Source organism: Nelumbo nucifera, chromosome 7 (assembly GCF_055504915.1).
Source record: "Nelumbo nucifera cultivar China Antique chromosome 7, China Antique-T2T, whole genome shotgun sequence".
Lineage (NCBI taxonomy): Eukaryota > Viridiplantae > Streptophyta > Magnoliopsida > Proteales > Nelumbonaceae > Nelumbo > Nelumbo nucifera.
The window spans coordinates 13,595,807-13,613,960 of record NC_142655.1 but is presented as its reverse complement, the minus strand read 5'-3'; the positions used below and the strand labels follow the sequence as shown (position 1 = coordinate 13,613,960).

Here is an 18,154-nt window from a genome sequence, read left to right as displayed (position 1 = left end):
GTTATTATTATTATTATTATTATTATTATTATTTCTATTGTTATTATTATTATTATTATTATTATTTTATGTTTTAATGTGAATTTTTATTAGATTTTTTGAAAAATAATTTTTATTAGTTTACTATTATTATTTTGTATTATTTTTAGTTAAAATTATAAAAAGCATCTAAATAACAATTTTATAAACCATTTTTGTGTTTTGACCCTAACAATGGCCTCCCTATAGTTTTGAAAAAAAAGTACAAATACCTCCTTTCCCTTGGCTTTTGACATTTATAAGTTATCAAAATTAATGCATTAAATGAACATTTTTTTTTATTTGAAATGATAATGAAAGGAAGGTATTTGCACTTTTTTTTTTTTTCAAAACAATAAGAAAGGTTTTTGTTTAGGTCAAAATAACGGAAAGTTTTATAGGATTGTTAGAAAACCTAAGGAGGTTTATAATTTTCCTTATTTTAATGGAATTTAAATTGGCTTTAAAATAATTAAACTATATTTAAGATTAATGTTTTATATTAATTTTTTAAATTAATAAAAGTTAAATTTAATTAAGTATATTAAATTTTTATTTTTTTAGTAGAACTTAAGTTGGCTTTAAATTAGTACAAATTAATTATAAGACTAATAATTGTTAGACAACTCTATATTAGTTTTATGTTAATTTTAAATTCATATTAGTTTTTAATTTATCTTATCCCTTTTATTAATTAAATATTTTTATTATATTAATAAAATATTAATTTTCCTCGTTGCACTCCATTTGAAATAAAAAGCATCCACGGATCTGAAACTGTTCCCACTTGTGTTTCCGGGCTGTATGTGGGTTTTACTATTTCACGTTCCTGTCCATGGTTGGGTACACATTGCCCTACACTTTGCTCTTAGTTTCAAGGTTGAGGGAGATGAACAGTTTACAGGAAGGGTATTTTAAGAATTAAAAAAAATATATCAATTACGTGATATTACAGACGGAGTGCAACGAAAACTAATTGTCAGAAACGGCAATGGTAGTAAACAGTAAGGGCGAGTTAATCAATTAAATAAATTATAAGGGTAGTTTACGAAATTTGCCCTTTTAAAAAACATTGCTTTCTTCTATTTCTCGTTCTCCCCCTGCAACTCTTCGCAGCTCCGGCTGCTTCAGTGAAGGCCTTGGATTTCTGTCAGTAGTGACCAGCAGCAATAATAGTAGTAACAGATGGGAACGGAGGAGACCAACTCAGCGCAGCAACAACCTGCTAACGAGGAGGCACCAGAAGATGTGGAGGCGTTGCTTGAGGTACCACAAATGTGTAAACACTCCTTAGCCCTTATTTTATTCTTCTTAGATCTTCTTTCATTCTTTTTTTTTTTTATTTATTTATGTGATTCAATGGAACATCTTCAGAATATTGAACAGGCGTTCAAATGGTAGAAAGTAAGAAAAGTGCTGGATATGGTATTAGTGATCGCAAAATCAAGAATAAACCTAATCTGTTTTCTTGCAAAGTCTTGAGCGTTTCATAGGAGTTTTTATGTTAGGGTTTTTCTCCTCTTTTGTGAAAAGGGTAAAGAACGATTTGTTGTATATTGTTTTCGGCACTTTCTTAGCCAAGGAAAAGGGCAAGGCAAGCACCTTATCATATGGTGTGTATAGGATATTATATTGTATTTAACTGTGTCCTATGATACATGAATGAACAGAGTATAGATGTTAGTATGTTGTTCATTTCTTATTTGCTTGGATTCATGCTGCAACACTTCCTTGCTCAGATTAATTGTGTTGTTACTTTGCTTATTGGACTTGTAATTATTTGTTTAACAGGCTGCTAGATACGACGACATTGATGACATCATAAGTTTATCATCTGCTGGTGTTCCTCTTAATTCTAAGGATTCTCAAGGCCGAACAGGTTGTTGCTTATTTATTTATTTATCAAATTGGCTGTTATTATTGTGGATGTAACTCAAGAATCATATGTACATGTTATTTTTCTTGTTATCATTGTGTTTTAGCTGACTTTCTGATTTATTTTTCTATTCTTTTCTTGTGGTCTACATGTCTATAATCCATGCCTCTAAAATGGTAGGTCAGTATTCTTTTGTCTCTAAGCCCATTTTAGAAAGGTAAGGCATGTCCGTTTTTTTTTTTTTGTGGTCTTACATCAAAATTTACAGGGTCCATAATTACACAGAACTGCAAAATGTGAAAGTTATGCAGAACCTTAAATCTGTCTTTGAAACAATAAACTTGAGATTATTATTAATGGCAATTTAAGGTTCATCATAATAGTAATAGCAAGATGTTCTGCCATGGCGCTATTTCCTTCAAGATTGTAATGTTTTTAGGACAAGGTTTTGGCTCTAAAAAAGTGTTGAAAAAAGATATATAATTATGATACCTTTGAAAATTGCACAATTGGAGTAAGAAATCATTCAGTTAATGGTGTTTCTCTCTTGAGATGTATATTATATTAAGCTTTAAGAGGATTACTGTAGGAAAAATAGAGGATAAGAGGACTTTTTTTTTCTCACTGTTTTTTTTTGTGTATGTTAAATAGAAAATTTGTAAGAAGAATATAGAAGAGAGATACAATCTCAGGTGACAAGGTATCATAGAAATATGCTCGGATTATCTTTTCTCACCCTTCTAAAGATGCTTGGTGATAGAGATATGAAATGGGCTAAAAAGAAGGCCCAGGCCTAAGACCTATGGGCCTTAAAGTCCCTAGGGATGTCAATGGATCAGGTATAATCTTGCAGCTACTTTGGGCAGTAGAGTGGACAGATTTCCGAGCAAGTTCTTTGGCCATCCACTGTGGATAAATTATAGGTTGAAAGCCATCTGGGATCCAGTGCAGTGGTGAAGAGGTTCCAGTGGATGCTGGCAGGTTGGAAGAAGATCTGTTTATCATAAGGTGGAAAACTCACACTTTTATATTGTGTGTTGTCAAACCTACCAACCTATTATTTGTCCTTGGTCTTTATGCTGGCTTCAGTTGTCAACATCTTAGAGAAGCTTGAAAGGGATTTCTTGTGGTGATGTCTAAACAGGGAGAATAAGATTCTCTTGGCATGGGATGTTGTCTGTCAACCTAAGGCTGCAGGTGGTCTGGGTTTGAGGAGGTTTAGAACCTTGAACAAGTCCCTTCTTTGTAAATGGCTATGGAAACACTGTAAGGAAAAAAGATCATTTGTAGTGGAAGGTGATTGTTCACATGGAAGAACAGTTTTGAACTGGGAGACCTTACCCCCACAGCACCTATGGATCTATCTGGAAGGGAATCATGAACATAAAGGAGTTTAGTAGACTTTATGCAACACATTTCCAATTCTTTTCTGCATCGCTACCAATAAGGAGCCACAGTCAAAGAGTTTTACGAGGAAACAAGGTCAGCATCTCTTGGATTCCCCAGTTCAGGCGAATTTCAAATGATCGGAAAGTGGAGTCCTTTACCAGTCTACTGGGATGTCTCAGTGGCACACACATTCAGCCATCATTGCCTGATTCTAGACTTTGGTGTGGCAATAGATCAGGCAACTCTTTTGTAAGCTGGTGTTGGATTTGTAAAGCACCAGCCCTACCTAAAGTGATGTTTCTCATGTGGTCTACATCCTGGAACAAAATTCTCACAACAGATAATCTTTTATTCCGAGGGCTAGTACTGAATAATATCTGTTGCTTTTGTGGGATACTAGGGGAGTCCCCTAGCCACATCTTCATTCACTGTAGTTTTGCAGTCCAGTGTGGTCTCATTTCTGCAATTCTTTTGGAGACAATGGATGATTTCTTAAGACGAATGGATTGCTTTTAGCTTGGAGAGTTGTGGGCTATAGCCATTATGCTTCTTCCAGATGGCTCAACAGAGAGCAAGCGGTGTTAGGTGGTGATCCAAAGGACTGAGTAGTACTTGACCTCTTGGGAAAGAGTGACCCACCATTTCCAGGGGGATACAATTGATCAGCTGCACTCCAGTTAGGATTCCACCATTTTTCTTTGCAAGTAGCAGTGTGTAAATTATTTTTGCAAGTCGAATGGTGAGACTGCTTTTCATATTCTTGTCTCTTGTCCTGTTGCTAGTGAAAGCTAAATTACTGTAGCCGAAGTAGCAGAAAAGAGAAGAAGAAGAAGAAGAAGAGATGCAGGAATGTCGAACTCATCTGCTCAGTTGACAGTACTATTATTTATATTATGGTGTAGTACAATGATACATGAAGTTACTAGAATGCCCCTGATTAGTGATGGGACACCCAGACAACTTAAAACATTAAACAGGATTAGGCCCATTAACAAAGGCCCAGTACAGGACAACTTAAACTTAAGTATAGGCTAATAAGAACTCTTATCAACCAAACACTCATACATACAAAAACTTCAATCCAACATTCCCCCTCAAGCTAAGCATGGATATCAATCATGTTTAGCTTGCCAAGCATGTCCCTAAACTTTGCTGCTGCCAGCCCTTTAGTCAGTACATCCGCAATTTGCATCTCATATGGATTATAAGGCACACAGAGTTCACCCGAGACAATTCTTTCTCTAACAAAGTGCCGATCAATCTCAATATGTTTTGTCCTGTCATGCTGCACGGGATTGTTGGCAATGTTGATGGCAGCTTTATTGTCACAATACAGCTTGAGAGGACCTTCAACCTTAATGCCAAGTTCATTAAGAAGAGTTCTGAGCCATAAGAGTTCAGCAACCCCATGGGCCATAGCTCGATACTCTGCTTTTGCACTTGATCTAGCCACTACATTCTGCTTCTTACTGCGCCATGTAACCAGGTTTCCTTCCACAAATGTACAGTAACCCGAGGTTGACTTCCTGTCTCCAACAGACCCAGCCCAATCTGCATCAGTGTAGGCTTCAATTTCAATTCTATTGTTTTTCCTGAAGAGAATTCCCTTCCCTGGGCAAGTCTTCAAGTACCTGAGAATCCTTTCAACTGCTTTCATATGAGGAATCTTTGGAGAGTGCATAAATTGACTGACAACATGCACAGCATAAGCAATATCTAGCCGAGTGAGGGATAAGTATATCAGCTTCCCTACCAATTTTTGATATCTCTCTTTATCATAGTAGTCCTCCCCTACTGATTCTGCAGGCCATGGTTCTGTTCCATTGGAGTATCTGCTGGCCTGCACCCCATCATGCCTGTTTCCTCTAGGAGGTCAAGAACATACTTCCGCTGACATATGTAGATTCCCTCTCTTGACCTGGCAACTTCAATCCCAAGAAAATATCTCAAATGACCCAAGTCTTTGATCTCAAATTCAGAAGCTAGAAACTCCTTCAGTCTTTTTATCTCTTCCAAGTCATTCCCGGTAATTACCACATCATCCACATAAACAATGAGTGCAGTAAGTTTGCTATCCTGTCTCCTTATGAACAAGGTATGGTCTGCACCACTCTGAGTGTACCCCACTTTCTTCATGGCCCCACAGAGCCTCTCAAACCATGCACGGGGAGATTGCTTCAACCCATATAATGCTTTCCTCAGTTTGCACACCTTTCTACTAAAGTCATAGCCTGGTGGAGGTTCCATAAATACCTCTTCATGAAGGTCACCATTTAAAAAAGCATTCTTCACATCCAGCTGATGAAGTTCCCATGAAAAATTTGCTGCTAGTGACAATAGAACCCGAATTGTGTTGAGCTTTGCTACCGGGGCAAAGGTTTCTTTGTAGTCAATCCCTTCTTTCTGAGTAAACCCCTTTGCCACAAGTCTGGCCTTGTACCTTTCAATGGACCCGTCCTCCCTGTGCTTTACAGTAAACACCCACTTGCACCCAACAGTGGTCTTCCCCTCTGGCAGATCCACTAATTCCCAAGTTCTTGCTTTCATTAGGGCTTTCATCTCTTCATTCATAGCTTCTTTCCACCTTGGATCAGACACAGCCTTTGAGTACTTAGAAGGAACACGCACAGAGGAAAGAGCAGACACAAAGGAGTGATAGGCAGGAGATAAATGTGAGTAAGAAACAAAATCAGCAATGGGGTGCCGGGTGGTGCAAGAGCGGATAGGCTTACGGAGAGCAATAGGAAGATCCAAATCAGAAGTATGAGAGTTGAAATTACCTTGGATTGTAGGGACAGATTGATCCGAGTCCAACTGGTTGCTGTCATGAGGTTGAGGACCCATTTTTCTTCTGTTGTATGTAAGTATCTCTTTTTGTTGCCTACTGGAGCCTTCAAGAACATCTGCAGCATCAGGAGAGGTAACCGGCACAGTGGGAGCCTCACTAGGTTGACCCAAAATGTCACAACAAGGAGTAGGAGGAGAGGATGGAAGACCCGAGGCAGATAGGGGAACAAAAAAGGAGGGAGAATGAGAATCCTCTTCCATCCCACTAGTCTCCCCCTGAAGAGGATTTTGAGAAGACTGAAAATAGGGTTGAGACTCAAAGAACACCAATCTCTGGTGACATACTTTCTCTTGGAGACAGGGTCATAACACTTGTAACCCATTGTGTAGGAGAGTACCCCAAGAATATTCCCTTTGTAGCCTTGGGATCTAGCTTAGTCTTCTTTGGATCCTTCACATGTATGAAACATATACAGCCAAAGACCCGAGGAGGAAGGGGAAAGTCTGGAAGAGTGGGGCACAAAATAGAGAAAGGGGTTTTCATACCCAACACCTTAGATGGCATCCGGTTTATTAGATATGATGCAGAAAGTACAGCTTGAGACCAATATTGCTTGGGGACTTTGTGTTGGAATAGTAAGGCTCGAGCTGTCTCCAATAGATGTCTATTCTTGCGCTCAGCAACTCCATTCTGTTGAGGAGTATAAGCACAGGATGACTGATGTAGTATGCCAGCATCTTCCAGGAATAAGTTCAAGGATTTTTCAAAGTATTCAGCAGCATTGTCTGACCTGAATTGCTTAATCTTCTTATTAAACTGTGTTTCAATCATCTTGCAAAATGCCATGGTTATCCGTGGTACTTCATCCCGTCCTTTTAACAGGTAGATCCATGTACAACGAGAGTAGTGGTCAATAAAACTGATAAAGTACCAGAAGCCATCAAAGGAAACAATGGGTGAAGGGCCCCAGACATCAGAATGAACCAAATCAAAAGGAGCACAAATTTCATTGCTGGAAATTGGATACACAGCTCTACATTGTTTTGACATTTGACATACTTCACAGGTTAGACTCTGACTTGGAATGCCCTTAAACAATTCGGGAAACAACATCTCTAATGAGGAGAAAGACACATGACCTAGCCTAGCATGCCAAAGATGTAGCTTAGCTATTGACTCCACACTTTCCGGATTACTAGCAGCAGATGCTTGTAAGGCTGAGCCGATGTCCGCATCAAGGTAGTAGAGGCCTCCACACTCATGACCGCACCCAATTGTTCTCCTTGTCAATCTGTCCTGGAAGACACAATGAGTAGGAAAAAAGGTTATACTATAGTTCAAATTTTTGGTAAGTTTTGAAACAGACAAGAGATTTGAGGTAAGACTGGGAACATGTAAAACTGATTTAAGAGAGAGGTCCTTGCTTAGGTCAACAATTCCCTTTCCAGAGATAGTGGAGAAAGACCCGTCAGCAATTCTCATCTTATCCTGACCAGACAACAAATGATATGAAGAGAATAGGGAAGACATATGTGTCATATGGTCAGTAGCACCGGAATCAATAACCCAAGAAGTAGAGTCAATAGAGCCAGTGGCACTGAAGGCAGAGGCTGTACCTGATCTAGCAAGAGATGTAGAAGCAAAAGAATTATTTCTTAGACGGGCTAATGCCCTACTAAGGATCTCAACCTCACTAGCAGTGAGGCCCAATGTACCAGTTCCAGAGGAATCAACAACCTGTCCCATAGGAGAAGAAGACACTGTTGGTGTATTTTGTGAGTTGTCATCATTGTTGCTGGCGACAAAATTCCCACTTGCCGCAGGCCTGTTATCTCTAGAAGAAACATCTCTGGGTATTGAAGACATCTTGACTGCAGCCACTGTGTAGGTGACACTGATTAAGACTAGCCGAAGCAGTTCTGAAGGTTCTGAACCAGTTCTGGAGCAGATCTGATTAGCTGAAATGATCACAGCAGGTTCTGACAGCACTCGACACAGTTTCAGACTTGCCGAGACTGTCACAGTTCTGAAACAGTTCAGTTACAACAGCAAGCAAGGAGTTCTGGGCTGGTAACCGACCTGAAGCTAAGGGTTCTCAACTATTGTGCTATGCAGACTCCACTTGAACTTTGAGTACTGCAACTGTAAAGAGAGTGCCCTTCCTAGCGGCCAATACTAGGACTGCTGACATCAGTCCTCAACTAGGGTTCACAGTGCTGAACAATCTGGAGCTGGCAGCTCCCTAGGTAATCTCACAGCAGTGGTGAGGGGTTTCGGACTGATAACCACCCTGAACTTGGAGCTGTTTGCCACATTGCTATGATGGTAGAAGTGTTCACAGTGCTGGTAGAACACTAGATAGACTTCACTTGGGCTGAACCAAAAAAACTGCAACAGTTCGGGTACAGTAGTGAGTGAACAGTTCGAGGCTGCAACAGTAGCAAGTGAACAGTGGACTCTATAGAAGAAGCTAAGTTTGTGCGAGTCTTGCTGGAGCACCGAAGCTGTAACTGTAGAAGTAGCTAAGCCCCTTTCAGCTAGTGCTAGGACTGCTGAAATCAGTCCTCAACTAGGTCTGTCCTACACAGACCTCTCTTAGTAGCCAAATAGCTACTATTTGCTGGAAATAACCTAGTAGGACATCTACTTCTGGGTCTTACTTCCCTTGAGTCCTACAACCAAGAGAAACCCTAGGTTCGAACTTGCTTTACTCTCTTACACCCCTAGGTCTTCACTACAGCAACCCAGAAAAGGAAGAGAGAAGATGAAAAGACAGCAAGAGAAGAGAGTGTGTGCCGGCTGAAACCAGGAAGAAGCTAATGCTCTGATACCATGAAAGCTAAATTACTGTAGCCGAAGTAGCAGAAAAGAGAAGAAGAAGAAGAGATGCAGGAATGTCGAACTCATCTGCTCAGTCGACAGTACTATTATTTATATTATGGTGTAGTACAATGATACAAGAAGTTACTAGAATGCCCCTGATTAGTGATGGGACACCCAGACAACTTAAAACATTAAACAGGATTAGGCCCATTAACAAAGGCCCAGTACAGGACAACTTAAACTTAAGTATAGGCTAATAAGAACTCTTATCAGCCGAATACTCATACATACAAAGACTTCAATCCAACAGCTAGTGCTATCTGGGCTTGGTTCTTCTATCTTTTTGGGTGCAGGTGGGATACTCCAGATAGATTGGAAAGGCTGTTTGACTCTTCTACATTCAGATGGCCAAAAAGAAGAGGGAGAAAATTGTGGAGATGCACAATGGCAGCAGTATTATGGGTATTATGGGAGGAGAAAAATCTGAGAATTTTTTAAGAAAAGAAAAGATGCAAGGAAGAATTAATAGAACAGATTATGATGAAGGTGACATCCTGGGTAAAATCTCTGAAGTTATTCTCAGACTTCACTGTGGATGATATAATCAGGAATTGGAGAGCAGTTGCTTCTTCCTCGGTTGTAAAGAAAAAGGTATTAAAGGACTGGGACCCCCCGAAATCAGCACAACTTTGATGGAAGCACTTTTGGTAATCTGGGTAGAGCTGGAATTGGAGGAGTATTAAGAAATGATAAGGGGTATGTTCTGGGACTGTACTCAGGCCCTATTGGATTAGGAGACTACAGCTGAACTAAAGGCAGTGGTTTTTGGGTTACAAAAAAGCCAAGGAACTGGGGGTGAGAAAGCTTGTTGTGGAAGGTGATTCCAAAGTGGTGATAAGCTGGTTAAAGCAAGTTGAAAGAATACCCTGGCACTTCAGAAATGAAATCAAGAAACTTAAGAATCTATCCAAGGATATATGCAGCCGATAATTCAGTGGACCCCAAGAGCGGCTAATGGTTTTGCAGACCAGCTAGCAAAACAAGGGGTTAACAGGGATCATTGTTCCTGGGCTCAGTTGTAAAGGTGAAAAACCAAATTTGAAAATTGATATATCAAGTTTAGTGGGGTAGCCGAGGCTACTCAGAATCTGTAATCATAATTTTCCTCATATTAGTGAATTTTTCTTTCACTGATAAAAAAAGATGTGGATTGTATCGAAGTCATTCAAGTACTCAACAATTCAAGCATGTGAAACTTTTCATCTATTTTATTTATCTCCTGGTTGCATCACTTCAAGTAGCTATTGTGATGTTAAACATCTTGCATTCTTAGTTCCAGGAGATTGGCCCTCTACCTTTAAAGGCCCTTTGAGACGAGAGCGGATGGGCTACACATTTTGTTGTTACAACGTGGGCTAAACTTACATCTGCGTTGTAACACGCTGCTCTTTTGGGAAGACGTGTAAAAGTAATGGGAGGTGGGTTAACACTCTTGTTATTTCTTTTTTTTCTCAAATAAAAATGAAAAAAAAAAAGCATTTATCTTTCACCCCCCACCCTATAAATCTATGAAATTTTACCTTGTCCAAAACCTTCCGCCCATGCCCAAAAGCTCAAAGAGAGAAAACAACTGGTTCATGTCTTCCATTCAATGAACAGAGAACATAGAACCTATTGAAACACTTCTCTTCCAACATTCTTGAAGTCCTCTACTGCTCAGGTATTTGTTTCTCCAATTATTTGTCTACCCATTGAGAAGTCGGTCCCTCTCTCTTGTTCAAAATCTTCCTCCCTGCAACACGAACAAAAAAAGACAAATAAAGAGTATTCCTAGTTCCCACAAACAATGGTTATTATGGCTCACTCATATACCTTAATAATTGAGCATGGAGGCTTTGGATGCCTTTGACGTCTCTAAAATCACATAGATTTCTTATATGATATTAATCAGACCATATTAAACAATATGACACCAACTTCATAAATCTTTTTATTACGCTTCTTTCTTAAAACAAGCCCTTATGCCTTAATAATTTAGCATAAAGGCTTCAAATGTCTTTGAAGATCTCTAAAATCACATAGAAGCTTCAAATTTCTTATACAGTATTCACCAGACCATATTAAACAATATCATGCCAATTTCATAATTGTAGAGAACACTGATGTGGGCCCCACAGCTATGGTCCCACTGTGTTCGTAGGGTAGAATGTGTTCTAGTCGTCTTAGGGTTAGCTGGTGGTCAATCTGTTATTTCAGTTATTTATTTCAGCTTATTTTGTTCTATTTGTTATGTAAATACTAAGGGCAGATCTGTCCTTTCCATGTAATTAGCATAACTTATAAATACTAAATAGAAGTGGTGGCGGCAGAACATTCAGATTCTGTCCTTCCTTTCAATTCTTGTGTTCTACTGCTCTCTCTCTACTCTTTCTCCTCTCTCTTCTATACCTTTTCTCCTATTTTCGAACCTGAAATCTATTAGGGTTCAAGGCTGATAGCAGTCTTGAACATCTACTATAATCTATGATAGTTTGTTGTCTTTCTTGCTCAAAACAAGCCCCTATACTCTAATAAATTATACACGAAGGCTTTTATTGTCTTTGAAGGTCTCTGAAATCTCATAGATTTTTTATATGATATTAATCAAACTGTATTAGCTTTTATTAAAAATCTTCATACTTTATTAGGTATGTTGCACAGTGGAGAGATTTCAACTAGCTGTCCAATATGATGGGGGAACCGGGCTTGATGGGGGAGAGGAAGATGTTCAAGGGTTCGACATCATTGCCATAGGGGCAACCGGGCAAGAGGACTATAACAGTTGGTCAAGCAACTATTTACCCCTGTTCAAAACCTTCCACCTTAAAAGTCTAAAACCCATTCAAAAAATAAGTTTCACTCTGTTCAAATCCTTTCATCCAAGAACCTAGAGAGAGAGAGAGAGAGAGAGAGAGAGAGAGAACAATCAGTATATGTCTTCCATATGAAAAAATAGAGGATATAGGACTTGCCGAAAACCTTCTTTTCTACCACTGTTCAAGTTTTTTTCCACTGCTCACTCCAAATTCCATTTAGTTTTCTACCCATTGAGATGCTCTCTTCATTGTTCGAAGTCTTCCTCCCTGAAATACACACAGAGAGAACAAAGAATAGAGAGAGGACTTGCCGAAAAATGCTTTTTTCAGTTTTTTTTTTGTTTGAAAAAAAAGGAAAAAACTGAGTAACAGGAGTATTAACCCACCTCCTGTCACTTTTACACATTTCCCCAAAAGAGTGATGTGTTACAATGTAGATGGAAGTTCAGCCCACATTGCAACAATAAAATGTGTAGCCCATCCGAACTCCTTCGAGACAAGCCCAAACAATTCCATGCAAGGGTTTAGGGCAGTGTCCCCAACCTAAACTTTTGGCTTGTATATATAAAGAGGTTGGTTTTGTGATTTTAGTCATAGTTCATTCTATTTTAAGATTAAGAATCATATATTATTTGATGATGAATGTCTAGTATTCACTCACTTGCCTCCACTCAGACAGAACCCCTTGCACATGAAATTCAGCTTGGTTCACATCAAGAAAGGTCTTGGGGGCTTGGCTGGGGTCTGAGGGAGGATCTCTGACCTAGACTGCAAAATTTGTCTCCCTCTGCATTATTAAAGTAATAAGAAGTATTTTATTAAAGATCAAATAAAGAACTATCAAAGGATAGTATCATAAAGAGGTGTTATCTGCAGCCTCAAAAACAAAACAAGATTACAATTGAGCCCAAATAGATGATCCCTATGCACCCCTTGCTACTAAAAAGTCTGCTGGCCCATTAGCTGATCTCCTCTCCCAGTGAACTCTCACTAATATGTTGGAATTTAGCCACTTGAATCTTCTCATTGCCCCCCTAAAGGACCAAGCTACAGTCTCTGGCTCCTTTAGCCACCCAACTACCAGTTTTGAATCACCTTTACTTGGCAAATTCCCAAAGTTCAGCTCTCTAGCAATCCGTGCTCTCTGTATTATCGTTACTTCAATAGAAATTTTATTATTTGAATTCTATTTGCAAGGACTAAGGTTTTTGGTATTTGAAAAGTTTTTTGTTTATTTTAAGTCAATAATCCATTACTAGTCTAGACAGCAATAAAAGGTAATCTCGAAGTTCATAAACCATTACAAAGATGCGAATCCACAAAAAAAAAAAAAAAAAAAAGTCACACACACACACAAAAAAGGCATACTCCTGAGCTGAGGCACAAGGTGCATACCTAGGCACATGGGTATATGCCTTCTCAAAGGATCTACACTTGGGTTCAATGAGGCACGCCTTTTAAAAACACTGGTTGAAGGGTCAAAAGGATTTGCCAGTTGGTATTTATAATATTGTTTATATATTGATCAGAAAAATAATTTATGGGGTGGTGAAAAAGTAACTATGGTTAAACAATTAATCATTATTGGAGTTCAAAAGATTGAAGACATTTGTTATAGACAAGAAATCTCCTTATACAAAAAAAAAAAAAAAAAACATATGTTGATGGAGACAAAAAAAATACAACTGTGCCTTTTTATTCAACAGTAATTCAAGTTCCATGGAATATAAAACCTGCATATGACATTAGATATATAGTTAAGAGCTAAAGTTCACTTCTATAAGGCATCGTATAGAAGTTTCTGTTCTATGACTGATAATGACTAGAACATCATCTTTATTCATCGAACAAAATGATTAGAACATCTAGAAATATTTGCTAGTGCATTCTAGATGGTAAATGTCATGTTTTCCTTAAATAATCAATCACATTTGGATATTATTACCTCATTGAAGTTTCTACTGATTAGAGGGCTTTCTGTCTTTGGCATATTGAGGTGATAGGGACTTGGGGAGTAGCATAATGCTTCATTTGCTTCCATGGTTCTGTATAAACATAAATAAATAAATATAGAACAACACAACAGGGTTGGCCCTCACCATTTTTCCAGGCCGTCTTCCCTAATACATGGGAGGGGGGGAGTGGTCTCTATAGTTTTTTCCTTTTTTGAGTTTAACTTGCCTTGTTATATCACATGAATGTTGCCTCTAGATGCATATTGGTGCCAATTCTATTGTTCTTTTAGTAATGAGCTTCATTTGTCTGACATGTTATCTGTGTTTCAGTACTGGCATGTACTCTGTGAATTCGTTTGATGTATATGCTGGTCAATGCTAATTGACTGTCATTTGGTCTATGTTTGACTTGGTTCACTGGTAATTGCATTTCAGCACTACATATGGCTGCTGCTAATGGACATCTTGACATTGTGCAGTACCTTATCAGAAATGGGGTGGTAAGGAAGCCATTTATGAGAATTTCATCTTATTTCCTTCAAATATTGTCTATGATGTGCTCCTTTCCTTAAACTTGTAGTTTTGCATTAGTAGTCGTACAAGACTACAGAGACTCTTTAGGTTTTGAATAGAAAATAAAAGAGAAGGAGAAAAGGAAAAGAAGAGAAGAAGAGAAGAAGAGAGAGAGAAGAAGCACTCGGGGGAGAAGCTTTGAAAGAAGAGAATGGTTGGAGTGCTTAAAACAGCCGCCCCACTCCTTAATTTATATACATGGTTTCCTAATTGTAAAAGAACTTTAATGCTTACATGGCAATAAAAGATAAGATTAAAATAAAACTAATCCTAGATAAGATAGAATAACTAATCCTAGATAAGATAGAATAAAACTTATCCTTATCCTACTAGGAAAGCTGATCCTAATCAATTAAATCAAAGTACATCTTAGGGTGTCACACGAATACTCTCAATGTGGGGTCCATAGTTTCCTACACTCCCCCTCAAGTTGGGTAGTAGATATTTGTCATTCCCAACTTGCATAGATCTTCTTCTAACTTCTTTCTTGAAACAGCCTTGGTGACAAGGTTTGCAAGTTGCATGTCAGAGGTGATGTAGGAAAGGCATACTTCTTTAGATGTAACCCTTTCCCTGATAAAATGCCGGTCCAGTTCGATATGCTTAGTTCTGTCGTGCTGTACTGGATTATGGGCTATATTGATGGCAGCCTGATTATCACAGTACAACATTAGGGATTTCTCATAAACAATACCCAATTCCTCTAGTAATGACCTCAACCATAGAATCTCAGCCACACCATTTGCCATGGACCTATATTCAGCTTCAGCACTTGAATGAGAAACAACACTTTGTTTCTTACTCTTCCAGGAGACCAGATTACCTCCAACAAAGGCACAATATCCAGAGGTAGATCTTCGGTCATCAACACACCCAGCCCAATCAGTATCTGTGTAGACTTCTATCTTCATGTGGTTATTTTTCTTGAACAAAATGCCTCTGCCTGGGGACCTCTTCAAATATGCTAATATCCTTTCAACTGCAAGGAGGTGAGTAGTTCTAGAAGAGTGCATATATTGACTAACTACAAGGCACAAGTCTTGAGATGTGATGCTGATTTTCAAAATCTAGATATAAAAGCAAGATATTTGCATATTATATGGGATATCCATACCCATATCCAAGTCTGGGTAGGATGGAGAGTTGTATCTCCATTTCCTGTATGCATGTCCATATCATCTATATCCATATCTGGAAATAATAGATCACCCCTAATTTTGTGGAAAAGTCAAATCTTTGCTGAACCATGGTTCCCAAGGTGCGCCAATGACCAATCAAAGTTGAGCTCAATGTTCTATTTTCGTTTGGGTGAGAAGGGTGGGTGAGTGTCTTATCACTGTTACTGAAATTCTATGTTCTCTATGCCTCTTTAGAAGAACATGTTTTACTAATTGAGGTAATGCAAGAGTTGTTGAGCTGAATTTTCCATTCACTGGGTCTAAATTACATAGGAAATAAACTAATGGTATATTAGCAAGCAGGCTACTTAACAGCAAGTTGGGGCTCTGTCCAGATAATCCACTTGTCTGGAGATGCAAATGCCTCCCTCGAGACCTGTTTGGTTGTTGTAACCAAATTATAACGCAAAAATTACTTATCTAAAACCCTTTGTCAAAGATAATGTTATCTGATGTGATTAGTACTATCTAGACTAGAGGAAATAGCAGACTTTTCCAGAAGACCTCCAAGAATGTGGAAGAATTAGTTTCTTTCTCTTTTGGGAAGCTGGTTTTTGGGTTTCAGCAGTATAACCTGGGGGTGCTGTTGGGGTATAGGAGTCTGTGGGAGCTGTAGTTTGTAGTTCTATTGTTGGTGGTACTCATCCAAGGTGTTCTCCTTGGGGGGCTTGTTTTCTTTATCTAATTGCTTTCTTCAAGCGATTATCATAAATTATGGAGATTTTATTTGATGCAGGATCTCAATGCATCCAATTTGGAGAAGAATACCCCTCTTCATTGGGCTTGCCTCAATGGGCATATTGAGGTAATAATGGTGCTTCTAACTTATGGAATCATATGCATCTTGCAAGTCAAGTGATAATTGTTTTCTTTCATCAGGTGGTCAAGAGTTTGATTCTGGCAGGAGCAGACGTGACTACTTTAAATAGGTTTGTTTTTTGTACTTGGTTAACAAGTTTCTCTTTTGGTAGAATAGAGATGTAAAGCTGTCGTCCTTGTAATGAATGCTTGTGTTTTGGTATTGTCTAGTTACGAGAGGACACCGATGGATGAAGCAGTTAGCAGGGGGAAGATGGACATAATTGATGCAATCAATACAGCAGTTGCTCAAGTTGAACTTAATGGTGTTACAGTTTCATAGTTATCCTGTACCCTTCCTATCATATCCTACTCATTAGCAATTGTTGGGAATATCTTAGAAAGAGTCCTAGACATTGCTAACTCTTATGTAAGTACATTGAGAACAACTATGGTTCTGAATGGTGTTTTAAAGGTCATGATGCAGTGAAAGCATGATATGAGCTCTCTCTCTCTTCTTTTTGCAGATTTGACTTTTGAGCTATTACAAGGCCAGAAAAGGTACTTTGTGGGTTCTCTTCTCAATTTTAGTGCAATTTTAAGACACCTTGCATAAGGGCATGGTGAATGAATCAAAATTCTCATGGATATCATGAAATAGATCGAGCCTGTGTTAAACTTATTGCCGTCTTTCATTTGTTAAAAGATACGAGGTCGGAGGTTCAGCGGGGTTTGAAATAGTTAGACTGGCCTGTGAATAAAACTTTTGAGTTCGGCTCTTTCCATCAAGGTCATTAGACATTAACCAGCTGCATTAGGTGTCAGAAAAAACGGTGCTCCAGGAAACTTGTTTGTTTGGAACCATTTTTCTATAAAAAAATGGTGCATCAAGCCATGCCTTAGAAATCAAAAAGGTGTAGTTTGGAGCAACACCGAATTTGGCGTTTTTTTAGATTGTAGTTCGTTGCCAATGAGGACGTGATGTGGACTTCGTATAATGGGTACTAGTGTTGAAAACAGACATGGAGCACTAGTACCAAACAGAAAGTATTGTTGCTCTAGGAAATGTTCTACCTAGCAGTAATGTTTCCAAATGAAAAAAGTGACGCTGTTTTTTCAAAAAACGGTGCTTCCAACCCACACATCAGCAGTACCGTTTTCTGAGAAAACAGTGCTGTATCTGCAGCATTGATGTCAAACATATAGTAGGTCATTGGATTTTTGGACAATCAGCCTATTTATCTTTAACTGATTGTACTCTTTTACCATTTTACTACTTTATTGACTGTAATCTGTATCCTTCCTAAACCTCTACTGTCCGTGAAACTTGGTGAAAAAGCACACAGCCAAATATGAGTGCAACGAATCAAATGGTTTGGGCTCGAGTTTGAATCTCAAGTAAGTGATTGGCTATTTGAATTTGAGTTCACCTCATTAAAAAGTTCAGCTTGAAAGCTCACCAGTCTTGCTCATATATTTATAAAACATAAAAATATATTAGTTTCTGAGCTTTCGAGTTGATCTCAGAACTTATCAAATATTTAATAAATTGAGCTTGAAACCAAAAATATGGCTCAAACCTGAACTCGAACATGGCAATATTTAGTGGAATCAAGCCAAAACATCTCAGTTCAATTATGCCCTATAGCTACCAAACGTTAACAATGATATTAGCATTTTGAAATTTCCTTGCATTTACTGACACGGCCAATTTTATGAAACCAGGACCGATTATCTGGTTCTCTGGTTAAAGCAGCCAGTCAGCTGGTTTCAGTTAGTTTTTTAGTTCTAGTTTTTGGAGATGACCAAACCAGTCAGGACCTGGGTCATGGTTCAACTGGTCCGATCAGCCAATTTAGTATGGTCTTCTAAACATTGCATTTAACTCTGCTTATTTAGCA

At 38.5% G+C, this 18,154-nt stretch overlaps 1 protein-coding gene across 2 annotated transcripts; it reads left to right on the top strand.

Moving 5' to 3' along the window:
* Positions 1-1,093: 1,093 nt before the first annotated feature.
* On the top strand, positions 1,094-16,935 carry LOC104611330 (ankyrin repeat family protein). 2 transcript variants are annotated; one of them, XR_737617.3, is made up of 7 exons: positions 1,094-1,284; positions 1,810-1,897; positions 14,140-14,204; positions 16,192-16,260; positions 16,335-16,384; positions 16,485-16,683; positions 16,781-16,935. XR_737617.3 is itself a non-coding variant. In XM_010278343.3 (6 exons), exons 1-6 carry the CDS (start codon positions 1,204-1,206, stop codon positions 16,594-16,596), a joined length of 465 nt encoding a protein of 154 aa, XP_010276645.1. In that variant the 5' UTR covers positions 1,094-1,203; the 3' UTR covers positions 16,597-16,751. The 2 variants fall into 2 exon arrangements, 1 of the variants encoding a protein (XP_010276645.1); XM_010278343.3 differs by lacking the exon at positions 16,781-16,935 and having other exon boundaries at positions 16,485-16,751.
* The last annotated feature ends 1,219 nt before the right edge of the window (positions 16,936-18,154 follow it).